The sequence below is a fragment of the Choloepus didactylus genome, chromosome 6, assembly GCF_015220235.1.
Source record: "Choloepus didactylus isolate mChoDid1 chromosome 6, mChoDid1.pri, whole genome shotgun sequence".
Classification (NCBI taxonomy): Eukaryota; Metazoa; Chordata; class Mammalia; order Pilosa; family Megalonychidae; genus Choloepus; species Choloepus didactylus.
Genome location: NC_051312.1, coordinates 88,992,542 through 89,016,250, shown reverse-complemented (window position 1 = coordinate 89,016,250; position 23,709 = coordinate 88,992,542). Strand labels below are relative to the sequence as shown.

Here is a 23,709-nt window from a genome sequence, read left to right as displayed (position 1 = left end):
CTTCATCCTCGATCCCTATTCCCACTTCCTATTTTCTTATAAACATCTACTCTTGTGCTTGGTTTATTTTCCTGGATATGTATATGTATCCTTGAAAAATGAATATTTATGTTGTATATAAATGTGTTTTAATTTACATGATGATAATATGCTATTGAGCTCATTCTGTTACTTAATTTTTCCCCTCAACCGTGTTTTTAAGATCTTTCCTTGTTGTTGTATGTCCATCTAGTTCTTTGCTTTTAACTAATGCATAGGATTCCACAGTATGCTCCAACCACAGTTTACTCATCTGTTCCCTTACCAATGGACACCCAAGTTGCCCACAACTCTAGGTTGCCACAAATAATGCTGCAGTGAACAACCTTGTATGTCTCGTGCATATAACCTCTGTGTAAGAGTGTTTTCTGGAATATGTACCTAGAAGTGGGATTGATGGCTAACAGAATATATGCATACTGTAATTTAAATAAGTGCCACCTGATTGTTCTTGAAAACGGTTGCTCTGGCATTCACTCACACTGGTAGTACAGAAAGGTTCCTGTTTCCCTACACCCTTACCACCACTTGCTATTATCTGATTTTCTAATTTTTCTAAGTGTTGCTATTCTGGTAGGTATAAAGTGATATTTCATTGTTTTAATTTGCATTTTTATAATTACTGGCAATGTTAGGCTTCCTTTATTTGCTTAGCCATTTGGTTTTCACCTTCTATGAATTGTCATTTCATATCTTTTGACAGTTTTAAATGTTTTCAGTTTCTTCTTTTATTGTGTCACCTGTGTATTAACTTTATCTACATTTGTATAGGGTGTCATTCCTGAAGAGAAATTCTTAATTTTGATTTAGCCAAATCTATCCAGTTTTGCTTTTTGGTTTATGCCTTTGGGTTCTTGTTTAAGAAGTTTCCCCCCCTTCTCGCAGTCATAAGGATAGTTTCCTATTTTGGGTCACTTTTCGTTTTCTTTTTTGAATCCTTCTTTCAAAGACAGGTTTGTGTAGTATATTTTCTGAGTCTCTAAATAGTCAAACCTATCTTTATTTTATCACAGTTGAAATGCTAGTTTGGTTGAGTAGAGAATTCTAGCCTTAAAATAATTTTCCCTTAAGAAATGAAGATATTACTCTATTGCCTTTTAGATCCATTGCTGTTAATGAGAAGTCTGATGCCCGTCTAATTCCTATGATTGTGGGAGGGGCAGAACATGTGTTCAGGCAGGGTATGCTGTAGTTTGTCTTTCTGTAGCTAGCTCTCTGCCTCTCCAGGGGATCATTGTGTAGCAACTACACTTGCAACCATGTCCCAACCCCTGTAAACTCTTACTTTGTTCCTTGCACAAACCTCTCCTAAACTGCTGCCCAGATCCTCATCATAGAAGTTATTTATACCATGCGTTGTTCTACTCCCTATTAATGTTTACTTCATTTTCATGTGGCTTTTCTTGTTACATCATTGACCTGTGGAAGGCAAGTAGAGCCTACATGAGATCCAGCCCCACAGATGCTCTGCTTTAATTGGACGCACCTGTTTATTGGCTCATTTCACCCTTATGGTTCCAAGAATGTAATCCCTCCTCCTCCTTACTGTCCTGTTGGTTGCTCTTGGTATCTCTTCTGAATTCACCAACTTAGAACATTCAATTTCTACTAATATACCAAATAGTATTTTAAAATCTTCTCACAGAATATCTTTTATATACCTTTCTGTCTTCTAAAATAATTGATTTCCCTTCTGATCAATACTGACTCCCCAGTAGTTCTGAGGCTAGAAAGAGCTTGCCTATTGCAAAATCAGAAAGTAGGTCATTGTGGTCTAAATATAGTAAGAGGAAGTGAGGGGTGGTCTGCTGTGAGATAAGAGGAGACAGGGGCCAGGCCATGCGGGACCTCTTAGGCCTGGGTATGGAGTTTGGATTTTCTTCTGAACACACAGGGACTTACTACTTGATGGCTGTCACAGCCCCCTCCCCTAGTTAGCATTGGAGCTGGAAAGTCAGAATGAGGCCCACCGCAGCAGGCACCCAGCTGCACCCAATGGGTGGCAGATCCAGACTTTGGCCTCTCTGGGGGTCAGTCAGCATTCCTAAAAACCTTTGTTCTATTTCTCTTTTATTTCAGAAGTTGTGTTCTCATCTTACCTTGGCTTTTCAACATCACAGGTAGGAAATGTCTACTTTAAAAGTGTCCTTGGGTTAAAATAGTAATTCTAATAAATGATAATAAGTTAATGGAGCCATGAGAGGCATTTATATATACATCACACTGAGGAAACCCACTCCCCGAACCAGCATTTGCTGAGCACCTACCCTACACCCGGCACTGGGCTGGCCACCGGAGATGCAGTAGTGAACTAGACAGGCAGGCCCCTGTCCTCACATAGTCCGCAGTCTGGCTTTCACTGTTCTCAGATGTGGCTCAGTAATAACGGGTGCTGCTTCAAGTGACAAAGCTGGCACTGAAGTGAGGCTGCCACCCGGATGGAGCCCATTAGCTCCCTGACAGGAACCTTCAAAAGCTGGAGTGATCTTTACCAGATGCACCTCAGTTCAGCGGCTAATACTTGGTGTTACAGGCTTAGACACTTGATTTTTGACAGCACAGAACGTGGAATGTTCTCTCAGGATATATGCTCACTCATCAGTCTCACAGAAACCAGTGGTATGAACTAAATATTGATTTATGCATTTACAATAAGAAGTCCAACTATACATTTAGCCACCTGCCTCCTTGAGAGGCAGCACAGTATACTCCCTCCCCAAAGATACAGCTGGGTGAGAAAAGTATCAGGTAACTATTGCTGTATAACAAACCAACCCAACACTTACTGACTTTAAGTTATAGTATTTTACTATTTCTCACAATTATTTGAGTTGGCTGGGTAGTTCTTCTTCTGGTTTCACCAGGGCTCACTCATGCAGCTGCATTCAGCTGGCAGGTTGGCTAGAGGCTGGGTTCAGATGGACAAGCTGGTATGGCCTGACCATCTCTCTACATGGTCTTTCCATCTAGAAATTCTTTACTGAATGGTGACACCAGGGTTCCAGGAGAGCAAAGGCAAACTGCAAGGCTCTGAAACTTGAACACTGTCACTTCTGTTACATTATGTTGGTCAAAGGAAGTCATAAGGCCAGTCTAGTTTCAAGGGGGTAAAGATAGAGACTCCACCTATGAATGGAAGGGGCAGCAAGGTCATGCTGTAAAAGAGCCTGCATATTGGGATGGGAGGGATTTGAGGCCATTAAACAATCTATCTCAGAAGTCAAAGATAATTGATTGCTCTGTTCTCAGTTTCCAGCTGCCTGAAATTTGAAAATCTGGGGCATTAGTTGGATGATTGGGACTTTTAGTGGCCTCTCTCCGTGAAAGCCAGATGCACTGCCCTCTAAGATCGGGCCCTGTCTGCCTCCAGCAGGACCAGTTATACACTCAGGCCAAGACACTCCTGCCCCTGGACACTGCTAGATACCCACAAGCCTGACCCTCTGGCTTTCTCTTTTCTGTGCTACACTCTGACTCACCCCCTTCAACTCACACAGCCTAGCTCCAGGTAGGGAACTGCACAGTTGAGGAGACTGTCCTACCAGACTGCCACCATATTCCACTCTGGCTTCTCGGAGACTGCATTCAGATCACCTGGAGAGGGGAGTCATATACGTTTCCTAACACCATCACATGGGGTGAGAACTCATGGCTGACCTGTCCCACTTGTGTGGCTTTACTAGCTGGAAACTCCAGGAGGGCTCCACAGATGTTCATCTCAACCCAAGTCATTAGCCCAACATCTGCCCTGCAATTTCCTTTGATCCCATCTAACTCAAGGAATCAATGAGTGAACGATATTAAGGCATGTTTTCATATTCTACTTGATCAAACACATTGACCCTGAGGCAGCCTGGATTGTACAGAGGGACCCTGACCCTGCAAGTGACCAGATACACTGTGCCACATCCAGGCCGCAAGGCGTGTCTTAAGTCATTTGGGGCTTAGCTGTTGTTTCACCCTCGAATGAAGGGCCTTCACCGTAAGACCTGGCTAGCCCATTGGACCAGGTGTTCAAGTCTCAGGTCACTCCTCTCCCCACTGTGAAAATTCCCCTTTCCTCAACATCACAAGCACTTGCACCTTTGCCTTCTGGACAAATTTTAGCCCAATTGTGTAGGCAGGCCAATTCAGGATAAGCTAGTACAGGGCAGAGAGCAGGCGGTGGAGGCCAAGAACCTCTGAGGTCTGCACCTTGTTATATTATCCTTTTTCCTCAGAGAGCTTAAAAAGGGAACTTTGGGTGCTGGAGAGTTTGCCCACCATGTGACCTCAGAGCACTTGGAACCAGAACCCTGGGCCCTTGGGAACATCTCCCCTTGGCACCCTAATGTCTCTTTCAGCCAAGCCTCTCTAGCACAGTCATTCTTTCCACGATACTCCATAGCATCTGTTGGTCTTTGGTAGCCTTGGTGTCTTTATCATCAGAGCATTTTGACTTTGACTTTCTTTTCCTTTCCCTTTTAAGACAACCAAGGTATGTGCACTTCCTCCCATATTCGAGATTCTTCCTGTGAAGTCACTGAAGGCCAGGAACCAGACGCTGGCCCCGCCCTTCCCGGAGCTGAGGTACCTCAGCCTGGCCTACAACAAGGTGACTTTCTCTTTCTCTACCTGTTTCCTCAGAGGCACAGATGGGAGGGTGGAATGGGGGCTGCTCTGGTCTGAAAGCTAACCCTCCATTCCCGTCTTACAGGTGTGAGGACTCAGGGATTTTCAGGGTGGGGGACGTAGAGGGAGTGCAAGAGTCCATCCATTAAGTCACAGATATTTATTTAGCACTTATATGTGCCAGGCTCTGTGCTAGGCATTGGACAGAGAGCTGTGAAAAGAAAGATATGGCCGTTGCCCTTGTGGAGCTTCTGATCTATAGAGAAGACAAATAATCACGATACAAGCACACTTAGTGTTATGAAGAAATGCACAGTGCTAGGGCATATGACAGGGCGTCTCGCCTAACATTAGGGACCAGGAAGGTTCTTGAGGCAGTGGTGTTTAGGCTGAGATCTGATCCATGAGTTCAGCCAGATAAAGGACAAAGGGCAGGGTGAAGTGAGAAATAGTGTTCTAGCCCAAGAGAACAGCAGTTGTGAAGTCCATGGGACAGATTTACCAATGAGGGAAAAGAGTTTTCCTGATATTTTTCCCATATCCATATCCTGTTGTGTTTTCTGTAAACCCCACTAATTGAGCCCTACTCAAGTCTGAAATGCAGGAAACTTGAGACACTCTGCTTACATTCCTCCTAAGGCAAGCAGTTGGAGCCGCTCAACTCCCCAAGTATAAAAGAATGTTCAAATGTTAAAAATCCTCCCATCTCATTTTGGCTGAGACCCTAGGGACAACAGAAGCCCAAAGGCCCTACTTTTCTAAGAAAGGCACTAGACACAAAGGGCTTGCAAAGGAAACATCAGAAAACCAGGTTAGCAACCTCTGACCTCCCACTGTTTGGAGAGTTGAAGTTAAAGGGAGGTGGGAGGGAGAAATGAGTTGGACACTTTTTGAAGTGCCATGGCATTTTCTCTGCCCCTTCTCCCAAAAAATGGGGGATTTGCACCCCTCACTTCAAGTTAGGTGGAAGGGCCCCTGGAAGGCTTGAACTCTGTCCTTGGGAGTCACTGGGGGCACAGAGGCTGGGACCAGGAGGGGCCCAAAGGTGAATTCACAGAGGCTGACAGCGAGCGAGGCAAGGTTGCCAAGGTGGGAATGGCCTCCCCACCCTCAGAGCTCATCTGGCAACAGGTGTCCTTCCTGAGGCCCAGACTCGGGGAAGAGACCCAGCCTGGAGCCTTTGAAAACCCTGCCCAAGAGGACTGTCTGGAGTGTGATGTGACTCCAAAGGAAGGGGTTGGGGGAGAAACATAAGAGGCCAGCTGAGGGAAAATATATTACCCGTGTCTTGGGTTGTGCAGGTAGATGTTCCCAGTGGGAGTATCTTCCCAATGGGAAGAAGCAAGAGAAATAGCAGTGAGAGAGGGAGAGTCAGCTCAAAATATCTTCCCTGAGCCAAAGGATGCCCCTGTTGCATCGTGTCAGTGAAGTGAGACTCTCCTGCCCCTTACCTTACCTCTCTCCCCCACGTCTCCTTCAGTCAGGAGGGGGATGAGGCAGCCTGGTGCAGGGGTTCCCACCCTTCCCTAAGGAGGAGAAGCATCTGGACACTTTTTCCTGTACCCTTTTCCAGGCTTCCCCCATGAAAATTCTCATTGTAAGTCTGGTTGGGGGCCAGGAAACTCTGTTTTTTTTTTTAAGTGCTCTGGATGATTCTTATTCTCCGGAAAGTTTAAGAAACACCAGCCAAATGGGTTGAGGAGAAGATAGGGGTAGAAAGGTGGACGCACCAGCTATAGAACAGGAGAAACAATCAGACAAGCCCCCTTTCCCACTGCAGGACTCCAAGCTTGAGACAGACTCGAACTGCTGAAGAGGAGACAATTTAATCTGAAATGAAGCAGAGTTTTAATTGTTTCATGCATTTACTTTGTTGAAGCAAAATTTCTATATAATAAACTGTACCCATTTAAAGTATACAGTTCAGTGGGTTTTGATAAAAGGAGATACCCATGTAACCATCACCTGAAAAAGTACCTTAATGTTCCCTTGCAATTTATCCCTCTTTCATCCCAAGCAACCACAGACATGCTTTCTACCACTATAGATTAATTTTTTGTTTCGTTTTGTTTTTTTGTTTTGTTTGGGTTTTTTTTTAGAATTTCATATGGTTTCATAAATGGAACCATGATGTTTATACTCATTTGTGTCTGGCTTCTTTAACTCAATATAAGGTTAATTGAGTTTCATCCATGTTGCTGCATGTAACATTAATTTATTTTTTATTGGCAAATAGTATTGTGTCATATGGATATACCACAATTTCTTCATGCATTCACCTCTTGATGAACATTTAAGGGTCTACAGTTTTGGCTATTATGAATAAAGTTGCTATGACCGTTTGAGTATAAGTCTTTGTGTTGACATATGTTTTCATTTCTCTTGGGTAAATACTGGGAGTGGAATTGCTAGTTGTTAGTAGGTTATTTAACTTTAAAAGAAACTGCCTAAATGTTTTCCAGTGTGATTTTACCACTTTATATTCCCCTCAGCAATGCATGGGGGGTTCCAGGTGTTCAGCATTCTCACTAACACTTGGTATTATCAGTCTTTTCGATGTTAGCCATTCCAGTGCGCATTTCATTGTGATTTTTAATTTGATTTTTCCTTGATGACTGATGATGTTGAGCATCTGATCATCTTGTCGTGTGCTTATTTTCATTTATGAAGTGTCTATTTAAAATTTTTGTGAATTTTGTTTATTGGATTATTTGCCGCCTTTTTGAGATAGAAGAGCTTGTTACATATTCTGGATAAATTCCTTTGTTAGATATATTTATATATTACAGACATATTTTTCGTTTTGTGGCTTGCTGTCTTAGTTTTCCAGGCTGCTATGACAAATACCATACAGTGGGTTGTCTTAAACACCAGGGATTTACTGGCTCACAGTATTGAAGATAGAAGACTTCCTTCCTCCCAGGGTCAGTAGCATTCTGGTTAGCTGGCAATCCTTGGGTTCCTTGCCTTTCCCATCACATGGTGATGTCTTCTCTTTATAAAGCCTCCGGGAATAGGATTAAGACCCATCCTGATTCAGTTGGCCACACTCTTAACTATAACATCTTCAAAAAGGTCTATTTACAACAGATTGACACCCACAAGAATGGAATTACATGGAATTATATAGGGTACATAACTTAATCTACCACTTGGCTTTCCATATTTTTAACAAAAGTTTTCAGTTTTGATGAAGTCCAATTTGTCATTTTTTCCCTGCTTTTTGCATCCTCAGAATTCTTTTCCCTAGAAGTTTTATATTTTGGCTCTTAAAATTAGATCTATGATAAATCTCAAGTTATTTTTTTATATATGATTTGAAGTAAGAGTCAATGTTTATTTTTTTCTATATGGATATCCAGTTCTTCCAGCACCATGAGTTCAAATGACTTTCTTTTCTCCATTGAATTGCTATGGCACCTTTGTAAAAAATTAATTGACCATATATGTGTGAATCTGTTTCTGGACTCTCTATTCTGTTGCATTGATCTAGAGGGCATATTCTTTGACCAAAACCACACTATCATGATTACTGCAGCTTTACAGTGAGTCTTGAAATCACATACTGTAAGTCTTTCAATTTATTTGTTCTTTATAAAAATTGCTTTGGTTATTCAGGTCATTTGCATTTCCATATACATTTTTAAATCAGCTTGTATATTTCTACAAAAACGCTGGCTGGGATTTTGACTGGGATTATGTTGAATCTGTGGATTAATTTGGAGAGAATTGACATCTCAATAATGTTGAGTCTTAATCCATGAATATAATATACTTCTCTATTTACTTAGGTCTTTTGAAATATCTCCCAGCAATGTTTTGTAGTTTTCAGTGTATAGATCTTGCACATATTTTAAAGTGTATCCCTATGCTATTGGATGCTATTGTTAATAGAATCATATGTTTTATTTCTTTTTCCAATTGTTGATTTCTAGTATAGAGAAATACAATTGATGTGTGTGTGTGTGTGTGTGTGTGTGGCTTTGAGTCCTACAATATTGATATATTCATTATGAAGTCTAGAAGCTTCTCTGTAGATTCCATGTACACATCATGTTGTTTATGAATAAAGATGGTTTTATTTCTTCCTCTTCAAAATATGTTTGTTATTTTTTTTCTTGCCTTGTTGCACTGGCTAGGACCTCCACTACAGTGTTGAATAAAAGAAATGAGAGTTGACGTCTTTGCCTCATTTCCAATCCTAGGAGAAAAGCATTAAATATGTCACCATTAATTATGATTTTTAACTTTGTTTTTTTGGTAGATGCCCTTTCAGGTTGAGTATATTTCCTTTTATTCCTAGTTTGTGGAGAGTTTTTATTATAAATGGGAATTTAATTTTTTCAGAGGCTTTTTCTGCATCTATTGTGATAACCATACAATTTTCTCCTTTATTCTGTTTTTAAAGTGAATTGTGTTGATTTTCATATACAAATCTTGCACTCCTAGGATAAATCCCATTTGATCATAATGTATTATCCTTTTATATGTTTGATTGCATTTGTGCTAATATTTTGAAAAGAAGTTTTGTGTCCATATTCATGAGGGTCATTAGTCTGTAGATTTCTTCTGATGTCTCTGGTTTTGGTATCAAAGCAGTAGTGGCCTTTTTCTTATATTTTTTGAAAGTGTTCATGTAGAATTGGCATTATAGCTTCCTTAAATGTTTGATAAACTCATCAGTGAAGCCATCTTGGCCTATTTTTGGGGGGGGCATGGGGCAAGGTTTTTAATTATGAATTCAATTTTTAAGTAGTTTTAGGGATATTTAGATTTTCAGTTACTTCTTTGTTCATTTCATCTAAATTGATGATATATTGGCATAAAGTTGTTCATTATATTGCCTTATTATCCTTGTAATATCTATAGGATCTATTCTGATATCCCCTTTCATTTTTTTCTTATTTTTAAATTGAAATATAATTCACTTACCATAAAATTCACTCTTTTAAAGTATACAATTTAGTGATTTTTAGGGTTTCACAAAGTTGTGCAATTATCACCACTATCTAATTCCAGGACACTTTCCTCACCCCAAAAAGAAACCTTCTCATTGCATAGCCACTCCCATTATCCACTGTACTCCAACCTCTGGTAGCCAGTAATCTACTCTCAGTCTGTATGGATTTGCCTATTCTGGACATGTCACGTAAATGGAATCATACAATATGGGCCTTTTTTGGTGTGTGGATTCTTGTACGCAGCGTAATGTTTTCAAGGTTCATCCATGTTGTACATGAATCAGTACTTCATAACTTTTTGAACATGTTACAAAAGGGGCTTAGTCAAAAAGACCAAATCCCATGTCGTCATCAGACTTCTCAGATTCTTCTTTTCTTTTCTTCCCCTTTCTTCTCAGTTGAAGCAGCAGAGGTGGAGGGGGCAGGACCTCCTGCTAGTGCCGGCCTTTACATTGCAGATGAGGCCACTGATGTTGACGTCAGGCAGAGCTTTTGCAAACAAGCCAAGCCAGGAAGGTTCAACATTTATATCAGCTGTTCTAATGAGGGCACTGATCTTATTCTCCATGACGGTGACCTCATCATCATGGAGGATAGGGCTGAGTAGATGTAGGTGAGCTGGGAGATGGGCCATGGGGCAGATGGCTGTCGGGCACAGTGCTAGTCACTAGATCGAGGGAAGGCCTCACCCCAGCACAGCCTCAGGTTCTTCAGAAGAACCGAGCACCTTAGTGGCAGCTGAAGAAAGGGGCACTTCATTCCTTCTTATGGATGAATAAAATTCCATTGTATGACTATACCACATTTTGTTTATGGAGTTTGGGTTCTTTCCACCCTATGGATTGTATGACTAATGCTGCTATGAGCATTCACAGACAGGCTTTCCTTTGAACACCTGTTTTTGCTTCTCTTGGGTATGTTCCTAGGAGTGGAATTTCTGGGTCATATTGTAACGCCACGTTTAACATTTTTAGAGACTTCCAAACTGTCTTTCAAAGCAATTGCACCACTTTATGTTCCCACTAGCAATGTACCAGGGTTCCAATTTCTCCCCATCCTCACCAACATTTATTTTTATTCCTTTTTTTTTTTATTGGTATAGCCATCCTAGTGGGTATGAAATGGTATCTCATTGTGGTTTTGATTTGCATTTCCCTGATGGCTAATGGTGCTGAGCATCTTTTTATGTGCTTATTGGCAATTGTCTATCTCCTATGAAGGAATGTCTATTTAAATCATTTGCCCATTTTAAAATTGGGTAATTGGTCTTTTTATTGTTGAGTTGTAAGATACTATACTATTATCAGATATGAATTGCAAACATTTTCTCCAATTTTATGGGTTGTCTTTTCACTTTCTTCATAGTGTCCTTTGAAACACGTAAGTTTTCAATCTTGAAGAAGTCCAATTTCTTTTTCTTTAGTTGCTTGCAGTTTTGGTGTCAGCCCTAAGAAGCCATTGCCTAATCCACAGTTATGAAAAGATTTACTTATGTTTTCTTCTGAGAGTTTATAGTTTTAGCTCTTACACTTAGGTGTTTGATCCATTTTGAGTTAATTTTTGTATATTGTGAGAGGTAGTTGTTCAACGTCATTCTTTTGCATGTGTATATCCAGTTTTTCCAACACTATTTGTTGAAAAGACTATCCTTTCCCCACTGAATGGTTTTGGTACCCATATCAAGAATAAAATTGAATATCTAGTATGGATTTCTTGAAATTGGTGTTGTGTCTTCTCTTTTCTTTTTTTCTTTATCCAAAAAGTTAGAAGCTATCTATTTTAATTTTTTTATTAAACCAGTTGTTGGTTTCATTGAATTTCTCTGTTTTTCTCTGTTTTCCATTTCATTGCTATCTGCTTGTAATTTTATTATTTCCTTGCTTCTTCTGAGTTTAATTTGCTCCTCTTTTTCTTGCTTCCCCAGGTGTCAGGTAAGCTTAGGCCATTGCTTTTATTTATTTATTTTTTTAAAGTGTATAAAATTTAATGGTTTTTAGTATTGCTATAGAGTTGCACAGCCATCACCACAATTCTAGAACGTTCCATCACCCCCAAAAAGAAACCCCTACCATTAGCAGACACCCCCCACCCTATTTCCTTCCAAATTCCCTCAGCCCGAGGCCACCACTTAGGCCATTGCTTTTAGACCTTTCTTCTTTTCTTTTGTAGCATGTAAAGCTGTAGGTTTCTCTCTAAGCTCTTCTTTAAGTGCATCCTGCAAATTTTGATATATTGCATATTTATTTTCATTCAATTTTAAAAGATTTTTAATTTTTCTTGTGATTTCTTTTTTGACCCTTAAGTTGTTCAGAAGCAAGTTGTTTAATTTCCAAAATTTGGGCTCTTCTGCATAGCTTGTATTTGTTGATTTCTAATTTAATTCTGTTATCAAAGAACATTATCTATTCAATTTCATTCTTTTGAAATCTATTTAAACTTGTTTAAGGTCCACCCTATGGTATGTCTTTCTTAACGTTCCATATACATTTGAAAGAAATTTCTATTCTGCAGTTTTAGGTTATAGCATTTTATAAGTATCAATTAGTAAAGTTGGTTGGTAGTGTCACTCAGATCTTCTGTGTCCTGTACCTTTTTTTTTTTTTCTATTGTTCTATAAATTACTGAGAAGCGTTGTGTTGATCTCCAGTCATGATTTTGGAAATCAGTATTCAGTTTATTAAAGTTACAAATTTTAAAACCAATTCTGCCTTCAAATAGAACATATACATCTAGAAAATTCACTTACAAATCTAGTAAATTTTGTGTCCAAAGCAAAATAGTCACTTTTACTTGATCTATAATCTTTACTTAGTTCATAAATTTGACAAATTAAGTTATATTCTCCTTAACGCAATGAGGTTAGGGCAGAGATTTAAAGTTGTCATGGGAACCTAATGTCCTTTTAAGGGCACTTAACTCACCCTGTAGCAGACTAGCCTGCTGGCCAGATTCTTCTCTCTTTATCAGCTGGAATCCTAAATCCATATCTTTCAGCTGGTGCTTCATTTTACAGAAAATACGACACCACCCCCTGTGGTATCTTTCAACTTTCTACTGGTTTTAATTGTAACTTTCTTCAACTTTTTAATCATCTGTTTTGAATGGATGGAATTTTGCATCCTGAGCAAAATTAAATTCTCCATCTCCCATTCTGAATGATTATCTCTTGACCACCTGATTTGTATCCCTAATCGCCAACTTGTAGTTATTTATCAACAGATCTGAGGCTCTTTTGTAAGTTCATTCTCCTTTTATAGTGTCTAGATTAAAGCTCAGCACACTTTTTCTCTAAAGAGCCAAATACTAAATATTTTAGGCTTTGCAGGCCACGTGGTCTCTGTTGCAACAATGCAACTCTGCTGTTGTATCATGAAGGCAGCCATAGACAATAGGCAAATGAATGAGCATGGGAATGTTCTAACAAAACTTTATTAAAACAGATGGTGGACTGGATTTGGCCCATGGGTTCTGTGCTGGTTTGTATATATTATGTCCCCCAGAAAAAGCCATATTCTTTAATGCAACCTTGTGGGGGCAGATTTATTAATCTTTCTGATTAGGGTGTGACCTCTTGATTGAATATTTCCATGGAGATTTGACCCTGCCCATTCAGGGTAGGTCTTGATTAGTTTACTGGAGTCCTTTAAAAGGAACAGACCCAGATGCTTGCTGATGCTTTGAGATGCTGGCCCAGAGTTTGCTCCAGAGAAGGTGAGAGAGGACAAAATGCCCCAAGTGCAGCTGAGAGAGACTTTTGGAGAAACACTTGGGAGCTGATGCTTAGAGATGCTTGGAGATGTGGACATAAGGACTCAGGAGATGCTTAGCTAAGAGATGCTAGCCCAGAGTTTGGTCCAGAGAAGCTAAGAGAGACAAGCCCAGAGACATTTTGGAGAAAGTCATTTTGAAATGCAACCCGGGAGCAAAGGACCAGCAGACACCAGCCACGTGCCTTCCCACTGACAGAGATGTTCCGGATGCCATTGGCGTTTCTTCAGTGAACGTATCCTCTTGTTGATGCCTTAGTCTGGACACTTTTATGGCCACAGGACTATAAATTTGTAACCAAATAAACCCTCTTTATAAAAGCCAATCCATTTCTGGTATTTTGCTTAACAGCAGCATTAGCAAACCAGAACAGGCTTTATTTGCCAACCCTGGTTTTTGTACAGTCTGTGAGCTAAAAATAATTTTTACATTTTTAAATGGTTACAAAAAATCAAAAAAGAGGATAATATTTCATGGCATATGAAATGATACGAATTTCACATTTCAAAGACCATTTATAAAATTTTATTGGGAAACAGCCTCCCATGCTCATTTGTTTATGAATTGTCTACGACTGCTTTTGTGCTACAACAGCAAAACTGAGTGGTTGTGATAGAGAGCATACAGCCTCAAAAGCCTAAAACATTTACTGACTCTTGACAGAAAAAGTTTGCTGACCCCTGATTTAGACCGTCGAGTGGTAGAGTCCCTCAAGGCCCCCTCCTCCTCCCTTCTCTCCCCTCACTCTGTACTCTCTCCCTAGGCAGGCTTCAGACACCCACTGGCCCATGAACAGTGACTGACACATTTATAACTCCATTGCGGACCTGTCCTCTGTACTCCAGACCTGTGTATCCACTGCCTACTTGACACTTCTACTTGGAGGTCTCAAAGGTACCTCCCAAGTGAACATCTCCAAAATGAATTAGTGATCTTTTCCTTCAGTAGTGATGGTCTTCCACTGTTCCCTGTTGTGTCCAGTTACTCAAGCCAAAACTTAATTGTCATCCTTCATACTTTTCTCTCCTTTACCCCTCACATCTACTCATCACCAAGTCTTGGCAAATTATGACTTCGTATTTCCAAAATCCATCTAATGAATTCCCCAAGGACTAAAATCTTTAACTAGATTTGAGCAGCCCCTACTTGCATCTCCAGCCTCATCTCTTTCTCTCTGCTTTTAGTCATACTGGCCTTATTTTAATTTCCCCAACAGGCTTTTCTCCTCCTTGCTATGGGGCATTTCATACATGTTCTTTTTGCATGGAACAGTCTTCTTTTCTGCAGTAGTTATAGCAAGTAATAGTAGCTGCTGCAACAAACTTAAAAATCTCAACGACTTAGCACAATGAAACTTTATTGCTTGCTTTTACAAAGTCTAGTGGTGATATTCTGGCTGGCAGGTAGCTTTCCACATGATCATTCAGAGACCCAGGTCTCTCTGGCTTGTGGCTCTGTCAATCATAAGGTCTTTGAGTACTTTATTGAATCCCAAGCATCTGGTGGTTAGGTGATTGGGTGAAGGGAGGAGGATGGTGAAGAAGTAGAGGATTACACAGGAGGTTTTGAATGACTCATGCCTGGAAGTGGCATTTATCACTTCCACCGGTGCTGCATTGGCTGGAACTGAGTCACATGACCATACTTAGCTACTAGGGAGGTTAGGAGCTATAGTCTAGCTGTGTGCCCAGAATGTAGAGGAAATGGTTTTGGTAACTGCATAGCCACACAATCCATCCCCCCCTGCATTCACTAATTACCTACTACCCATCCTTCAGATCTCAGAGACACACACCTTCTCCTACCTCCCTGACTAGGTCAAATCACCCTAGTACTTCATGTACCTTTCTTTTGTGCCACTTACCACAGTTGTAAATCTACTCTCCTTCGGGTTACTTCTCCTTCAAGGCTTGTTTCCCACTAGGCAGTGCTCTTTGAGGGTAGGAATTGTGTCTGTTTTGCTCATTCCCAACTCAGTGCTTGGCAGATAGTAGGCATTCAGTAAATATTTGCTGTTTGAATGAACAAGAATGAGAAAGAATGAATAATTGCCCAGTGGAAATCTAGGCAGTCTACCCAGTGGGCTCCAAAGGAAGCCAAACTGAAGTGTACTGCTTCTTCCAGCCTTCGGACCTTAGAGCCTTCCACGGACTCTGCATCTGACCTAACACCCCTCAGTACATCCGGGGCTCTGAAAGGCCACTGCCCCACTCCTGGCCCCCCACGTCACTCTGATACTGCTCACTGCTAACAGCCTCCCCGCAACAGTCCCCACATGTTCCAGCCCCCTGATCAATGAGGATTCTGTATGTTTTTTTCCTTCTAGAGCTGGGTTAGCCAGACAGCTACTAATTGCAGGTGGTTTCACCAAGTGGAGTAATCTCTGGGCAACAAACAGCCCTGAGGTCCCCGTTACTACTGGCTCTGCCTCTGTCCACCTGACCTGTCCCCTGTCCCTCCCCAGATCGGAGCCCAGGACAAGCTTCAGTGAAGGGGACCATCAGGAGCACTGCTGCCAGGCTGACAGGGTGTGTAGGGGTTTGAATTGAGGAAGGTGAAGCATCAAATTGTATCCTGAAGTCACGTCAGTGCCCCGCCAGACATCCAGACTCTTTGTGAGACAAGTGCTATACAAGTGTTTGTCATTATTTTGTCACCAACATCCCCAGTATTTGGTGTAGGCTACATATACAGTGTGGAGAAGGAAGAGGAATCCTTGACTCTCAAATGTGAAACAGTGATGGTGGAATTTCGGGCAGGAAGGGCAGGGTTACCCTGGGGGTGAGCAGGCAGATATAAGGCACGGCGCAGCAGCGAGCCCCGTCTTCAGCAGCATCTCTTCCCCGACCCCATCCCCAATCCTGGCAAGGATCACAGCCCTGCTAAGTGGAGCCTGGAAGCCCCTGAGCAGAAGCCAGGTCTCTCTGATGGTCTCTCCTGCATTTGTTGCAGATCATGAAGGAGGACGCTGTCCTGCCAGTCGCTCTCTTCCCATCTCTCTGTGAGCTTATCTTTCATAACAACCCCCTGGTGGCCAACACACGAGGTACGGCGCCCGCGAACCTGGCCCCACTTTCTCCAGCGCCCAAGGGATATTGTGGCCACCCCCATCCTCACCTCACAGATGCCAAGCCCTGGGCTCTCTTCTGCCTTGGGGGTGGAGGAAGTGCACAGTGTATCGGGGAAAGAAGAAAACAAGACACTTCTGAGTGCTTCCTCTGCACCAGCTCATCCACTCAGTAACCCTGTCAGGCAGGCATTATTGTCCCCATTTTACAGTGGAGGAAACTGAGGCTCAGGGAGATTCATGATCTGCCCAACTTCACACAGAAAGAAAGGCAAAGCTGGGAATGGAATGTAGAGTTGTCTAGATCCTGCCTGAGCTCTTTAAGCTCCACCCACCCTGTGGAACCCATCTGTTACGACCTCTTTGTCCACTTCCCAGCTGGGAAGGTGTGCAGGGCCCAGGTGCAGGTCCCTCCCCTCCCAGAGCACACTGAATGTGAGGGGTGGGGGTTGGGGGGATTGGGGGGTATGTTATATCAGCACTGGAGCCTGCTGTCCCAGATGTAGCAGCTGGAGGCATTTTAGAGTCCCGGGCCCTGGATGACACAGGTGGAGTTCTAATCCTTGCTCCACACTATCTTCGTTGCTTGGGCAAATTCCTTAACGTCTTTCTGTGCCTCAGTTTCCTCTCCTACCCAATGGAGATAATATAGGGTTGGTGTGAGAATTAAATACATTACACTGACACACTTAAAGCAGGATGAACAGTGCCCAGCACATGATAAGCCCCCAGTAAATGGTGGCTAACATTAATCTTGCCATTTTCCCATCATGCACCAGGTGTCCCTCCACTGCTAAAAAGCTTCCTCCAGGAGCGACTGGGGATCCACTTAATTCGAAAGAAGATAGTAAAGGCTAAGCATCCACATATTTTGATGCCCTGGAAGGACACGCGGAAGGTAAGGTTTCCAAGCACAGGACCCTAACCCCAGAGGGAGCGGAGCCTATTTTAATGTATGCAGACTAAACTGGAGATAGAGCTTCTCGATCCTACAATGCCTGGAACCTCCAGTAGGTTCAGTACCATCTTCTCCTTTCCTTGCTCTGTTAAATTCAGATACACCCAGGAGGGAAGAGACAGTCAGACCCAAAGAGTCAGAGTAGGGAAGAGCCTAGGGGGTCATTGAGTCTGACCCCCTATTTTTACAGAAAAACTGAGGCCCAGAGAAGGAGCTGTGGAGAACTGGGGAGAGACCAGACTTGAAGTCAGAAGACCCAGGTATGAGCCTGGCTCCGTCACTTTCCATAGCTGCCTGGCCTTGGGCAGGAGTTTTCACCTCTCTGAGCTTCAGTTTTCTCAACTCTAAAACCTCTCAGAGCTGCTGAGAGGACTGGATGAAACAGCAGATATGGAGATACACTGTAAACTCCCAAACTGATAACAATGCAAGTTATAATCATCAGTGGTAGCCATGGACTGCAGTACAGGTCTCCTGCTTGAACCTTAAGGAAGCATTTCCATATGTTGGCAGAAATCTGCTTCCTCTGCAACTTTCCCAGCCGGTGGTCTTAGACTTGCCTTTTGGGTTGCCATAAAGTAAATCAAATCTATCTTCCATCTGAAAAATTTCAGAGATTTCTATGAAATGCTCCTTTCTTCCTGAATGGGTGCTACTGATCCCAGAAGTGAAATACAGTCATTCCCTTGCCACTCCCTCTACAACCTGCCTCCATCCAGCCAAGCTCTCATCTTAAGCTCTTGGAGGACCAGAGCATTTAATACCAGAAAGAGACAGAAATTCAAAGGGTTTCCATCTTCTTCCCCTTTGTCTGTCACCTCTAAGGAACCTACTACCTCCTTCCCATCAGCCAGGAGGGGAGGTGGCAGAATCAGAGTGAGCCAGATGCTGAGTACATACTTAGCTGACAGGACATGCATGGCCAGTACTTTGCTGAGCACTTGCACACGTACCCTCTCATAAGCCTCACGACTCTGCAAGGAAGGTATTGTACAGATGAGGGAACAGAGGCTCAGAGAGGTGAACTGACTTGTTAAAAGTCAGTATTGAGGTTCAGGGAGCCCCTGACTCCTCCTCCCCTCCAAAGTTCTGACCAATACAGGATAGATACAAATACCAGAAGCCAAATGAGAAAGAAAGCATTGCTTTGTTAATCTGGGCAGACACCCTCTAACCCCCAGTGCAGGGAAGACAGGAGCATGTGGCTCAGGCCCAAAGCCAGACTGGGGACACCTGCCCACCTCAAGCTAGAACTTGGGGTGGTGCTTCCAGAGAAGGTTCTGGATAATACAGAGCAGACTCCTGGACCTTTTACTCAATCAATTATATGGATAAAGGCTGCAGGCCTTCCCCTTATACCTAGGCATGGACAGAACAGGGGAAAATGGAGACCTTGCCCAGAGCAGGCCTAGACCCCCCTGGCATGTAACCAAGAAGCTGCTTTTGATGCCCAGTGACCCAGCCCACCAGTGAAACAGGGACCAGTGACTGCCAACCCCTGACCAATGAGATTATCCACTCTTCCCTTGTAAGGGGCTGGGAAAGCAGTGGTGGGATAGAAAATGATCAGAGCTCTCCCTGTCACTTCTCTGTCTCGGAAGGTGGCACCAACAGACCATCCCAGAAAAGTGAGAAGGAGGGAGCCATGTGGCCCCTTCCCCACCAGCTGGGAAATGATGGCATTTGGTGTCTTGGACAAAAGCATGGTGCCACCCATCATGCTGTGCCTGGATTCTGAAAAAAGACTGGGTCCCTCAGACTTCCAGTCTTAACACTGAGGCTTTACATATTTCCCAAAAGGAGATGTTTTTGTAAATAGAAACTTACTTTATAAAGCAGTCATCCTTCACGCTCCTTAGTGGGTTAGGTACGTTTGCACACACCATCTCACGCTCATCTCAGTATGAATGAGACAAGGATCACCCCTCCATTAGGTGAGGAGGAAATAGGAGCTCAAAGAGGTGGAGGCTATTCCAGCCCATGTTTTCTAATTACAGTGCTTGGGATCTTTCCACTATACCACACAGTAGTGTAGACCAAAGACCTTGATGAATAAAAAAAAATCCACCATGTAAATAGGTGGAGGGAGGCAGGACTAAGCCGAGCTGAGGGAAATTGGGCACACAGATGCCCAACTGGACATCTATGCCCTGGCAACTGAGGCAGAGAAGAAGGGAGAGGATGGTGACAGGCTTTGCTAATTAAAGGAGGCTGAGGAGCTCAACAGGAAAGAAGTTATTTCCTTGGCCCTTACCTCTGCCACCTTCCAAAAAGCAGGAGGACCCCATTACATCCTCTCCTAGGAGTCCCCCAGGAGAGTCACGGGCCCTGTGTTAAACCATGGATTGAGGCGTGAGGTTACCAAAGGCCAGAGTAATATGACCAGGGACACAGAATGAGACCTGGAGCCCAGGAGTGGAGGCACAGAGTCCAGGCTCTGCTGCCGAGTATACTCTGTGACCTTGGACAAGTCATTTTGAGCCCTGGTTTCCTCATCTATACAAAGAGGATAATTATTCAATTTTTGAATTGAAATTCCAGTTAGTAGTTTTGGACAAGGCACATCGTAGAGGCCCCAACATGTGATTTCCCTCCTCCCCCTTGAGTCTTTACACAGTGCTCTGGTCACTGTTCCATGTGGCCTTAGGCTGGTGAGGTCCAGGAGGCGAGACTCCTGGTTAAGGAGCAAATCCAACCCAGCCCCCCTCTCCCACAACAGGTGAAAACCCAAATTCCAAAGGTGCCGAAGCAGCCTCTGATGCTCCATTACCCACCAGTGACCACAGTCAAGTCTCCCTCAAGGAATGTGCTGGGGCCAGAAGCAGGGCCGCCTGGAGAACTGCCTGCTGCCAAAAGCACTTCTCTGAATATGGAGATGCCCCTTGAGGGCCTCGAGGGCCCTGGTCTGACCCACCGCACCTTCGTGCCACTGCCTCCCATCTGCTCCGACTCCTCCGTGCACAGTGAAGAGACCATGTCCCGCCCAAGTGACACAGCTGGCCGCCTGAGCCCAGAGCAACCGTCAGATGAGGACTCCAAGAGCACAGAGTCCATCTTCTTGACCCAGGTGTGTGGATCCACCCACCCCCCCCTGCCCACTTCCTCCCAGCTCCTGTAGGTTCCTGGGCAGCCCTTAGCCGGCAGAACTGCCATGGGTGACTGGGAGCAAGCACAAGGCAGGTCTAGAAACCAGAGGACGGCACCACTGGCAGGGACCGCAAACCCCCTTCTGGGAGATTCACTGGGGACAAGTCATGGTTCTGTGGCACAGACAGCATCTGGGGTCTGACTGGGGTGTAGTTCTGGTTTTCCAGGAGGATTTGCTGCTGCCTCTGCCTATTTGCTTAAGGCCACCTCACTCCTGATGCCACCTCTGCATCCTTGTAACACAGGCGGATCAGATGCAGATCCTGCCCTCAAAGTGCTCTCATTCTAATGGAGGAAACAGATGGGAACAATACCTAGAATCAGTGCTGAGACCAAGAAAGCCCAGGGCCTTGGAGCTGAGGGGAAGTAGGGCTTCTCCAACCCCATACCAGGAGGGCTTTTTGGGAGAGGTTCAGATGAGCAGAGCATTGCAGGCTGAGTAGGAGTTGGCAAGGTGAAGATGTGGGCAACGGGGGCGTGCTGGGCAGAGTGAACAGCATGAACCAGGGTACAGAGGAGGGAAATGAAAACAGTGTGTGCAGGAACCACCAATGGTTCAGTGTCAGTGGGGCAGAGAGTGATGTGAAGGGAAAGGGGAATATAAGGCTGGAAGAGATGACAGGGATCCTGTGAACTTTATTATTGTGCCAGCCCCCAAACTGGTCTCCTTGCCTCCAGTCTTGCCCCTCCAATCTGCCCACTGCCAGATCTTTCCAAGAGGCACATCTGTCCCTACATGTGTTTCTTTCTATCCATCCTTCTCTTTATTCCATGAATAATTTATAGTGAAGTGTAAAATATAAACTCAGGCAGTTTAAAAGTATCTGCATGAACTATCTTAGAATCTTGTTGGAATAAAACAGAATATAAACAAATAAGCATTAAAAAAATAAACAATTGAGAGAGTTGGATAAAGGAAAATATGGACAGGAAAGGAAGTAAATCTAAGGGTAATTCTGTCATTTCAAACATGCACATGATGCACTGCTGCTTTCATAATAGAAATGCATTGCCAAAATGCAATTCTGAGCTTCCTAGCAACCAAAGCAGTGCATTCCATTGTAAGTCACCATGTCACTAGAGAAAAAAAGATCTTGTTTTCTTTCTTTTCCTTGCCTGGTTACCCAGGCTAGAACCTCCAAAACAATGTTCGTTTCTCATTCGTGATCTTAGGGGCAAAAGTTTTCAGTCTTTCACCATTAAGTATGATGTTAGTTGTGGGTTTTTCATAGATGCCCTTTATCAGGTTGAGGAAGTTTCCTTCTAGTCCTTTTTATCATGAAGTGGTGTTGGATTTTGTCTATTGAGAAGGTCATGTGATTTTTCTCCTTTGTTTTATTGACAATGGTGTATTATTGATTTTCAGATGTGAAACCAACTTTGCATTCCTGGGATAAATCCCATTTGGTCTGGATGTATAATCCTTTTTATATGTTGCTGGATTCAGTTTGCTAGCATTTTGTTGAAGGTTTTTGCATCTGTAGTTTTCCTTTCTTGTGATGTCTTTCCCTGGTTTTGATATTAAAGTAATGCTAACCTCATAGAATATACTTCCCTTACAGACAAGGAAGTGTTCCTCCTCTTCTAATTATGGAAGAGTTTGTGATGAATTCGTGTTTATTCTTCTTTAAATGTTTGGTAGAATTAACCAGTGAAACCCTCTGCTCCTGGGCTTTTCTCTGTGTGTAGTTTCAAAATTGTTAATTCAATCTCTTTACATGCTATAAGTCTATTAAGATTTTCTATTTCTTCTTGAGTCAGCCAAGTTTTAATAAAAATATTACTACATCCCCACGTAAAATACAGATTTCATAAGAATATTTCTTATAAAACCTTTAGGACAGGCTAAAAATGTGAACTCAAACCAGTTTACTCATCTTCTTTAAACTTCTCCATGGTTTGCCATCTCAGCAAGGATAAAGAAAATACAAATAAAAACAAAACAAAAAACCTCAGCTTGCCATTTAAAGGCACTTACTAATCTAGGCCCTGCTTCACACTCCAGCTGCCTGTCTCATCATGGTGCACACTCCAGCTGCACCAATTTTTAGTTCCCCAAAATGCACTTGCTGTGACTTACCTCTGCACCTTTGCCCATGCTGTTCCTTGGCTGCAACATCACCCTTCCTTATCACCTGCAGCCCACGCCCCCACCTCCCCCTCCCTGCCGGAAGACAGCTCTCCTAGTTCTTCAACACTTAGTTCAGACTCCAGGAAGTTTCCTGGTCCCCCAGGCTGGGTTAATAGCTTCCTCTGGGTCACCAAGGCCCTTGTGCTCCCTTCTGTTTCAATTATGCATTTATCAAGGAATATGGTCATTGTCTATTTTTATATCTGCCTCCTCCCAACACAGGCTGTAAACTAATGAGAGCTGTGACCGTCCTCAGGGCTTAGCAGGTAGACTGGCACAGAGCCAATACTTGGAAGTGTTAATGGAATGAATCGATATGTTTTTCCTCCTGGGCACAGGTGAGTGGGCTGCCTCCCTCCATTATGCACAGGGATAATTCTGAGGTGAAGGAGAAAGACCAAAGGAACCCACCAGCAGCTCCCAGAGAGGTGAAGAGGACCTGGAGGAAGCTCCCATCTGCCTCCCTCCCTAGCAAGTACCATGGCTATGAGGAGCTGCTGACAGCTAAGCCTGATCCCGACTTCATTGAGCCAAAGGGTATGTGCAAAGGCTGGCTCCAGGCAAGGGGTCTTGTCCACAGCCCAGAGCAAGTCAGGGCCAAGCCAAGGCTGGAGCCAAGCCTTCTTTTCCTAGCCAGGGTGCTGTCTGCCCTAATGTCTGTCAAAGGGTGCCTCTTAGGGTGTCCTGTCTTGAAGCCCTATATTTTGGGACCTGGGTCTTCACTGGCTTTGGGAGAGACACAGCTTGTTCAGAGATTCCAGCAGGTCTGGGCCCAGCTGCGCTGGTTGGAAAGGTCTCTCCTTAGGAAGGGTTTGATGAACAAACACCCAGGTGGGCCAGATTCCTGAGCTCCTTCCCAGTCCAGTTAAGCCCCAAACTGAACATTAAAATCCTCCCTATTTGGTTTGAGGCAAGGGAGACGGCTCCCTCTCTGAGCCCTTATTTCATTCTGATGTGTTAACTGTATCTGGGCTCCCAAAGGATCCTGCCCTCAGCTGGGCTGTCTTTCCTTGGTCTGTAACCCTGT

At 43.4% G+C, this 23,709-nt stretch overlaps 1 protein-coding gene across 13 annotated transcripts in view; it reads left to right on the top strand.

Moving 5' to 3' along the window:
• XRRA1 (X-ray radiation resistance associated 1) overlaps positions 1-23,709 on the top strand; it is a 113,768-nt gene that overhangs the window by 87,565 nt on the left and 2,494 nt on the right. For 12 of the 13 annotated variants that reach the window (XR_005217495.1, XM_037840669.1, XM_037840668.1 and 9 more), the window contains 6 exons: positions 2,119-2,159; positions 4,508-4,633; positions 16,332-16,425; positions 17,226-17,344; positions 20,124-20,471; positions 23,021-23,219. Coding sequence is in view for 12 of the 13 variants with exons in the window: in XM_037840669.1 (XP_037696597.1) it covers positions 2,119-2,159; positions 4,508-4,633; positions 16,332-16,425; positions 17,226-17,344; positions 20,124-20,471; positions 23,021-23,219 (927 nt within the window). In the remaining variant the exon portion in view is untranslated. The remainder of the gene's footprint in view (positions 1-2,118; positions 2,160-4,507; positions 4,634-16,331; positions 16,426-17,225; positions 17,345-20,123; positions 20,472-23,020; positions 23,220-23,709) is intronic. The other variant, XM_037840665.1, reaches the window with a different exon arrangement.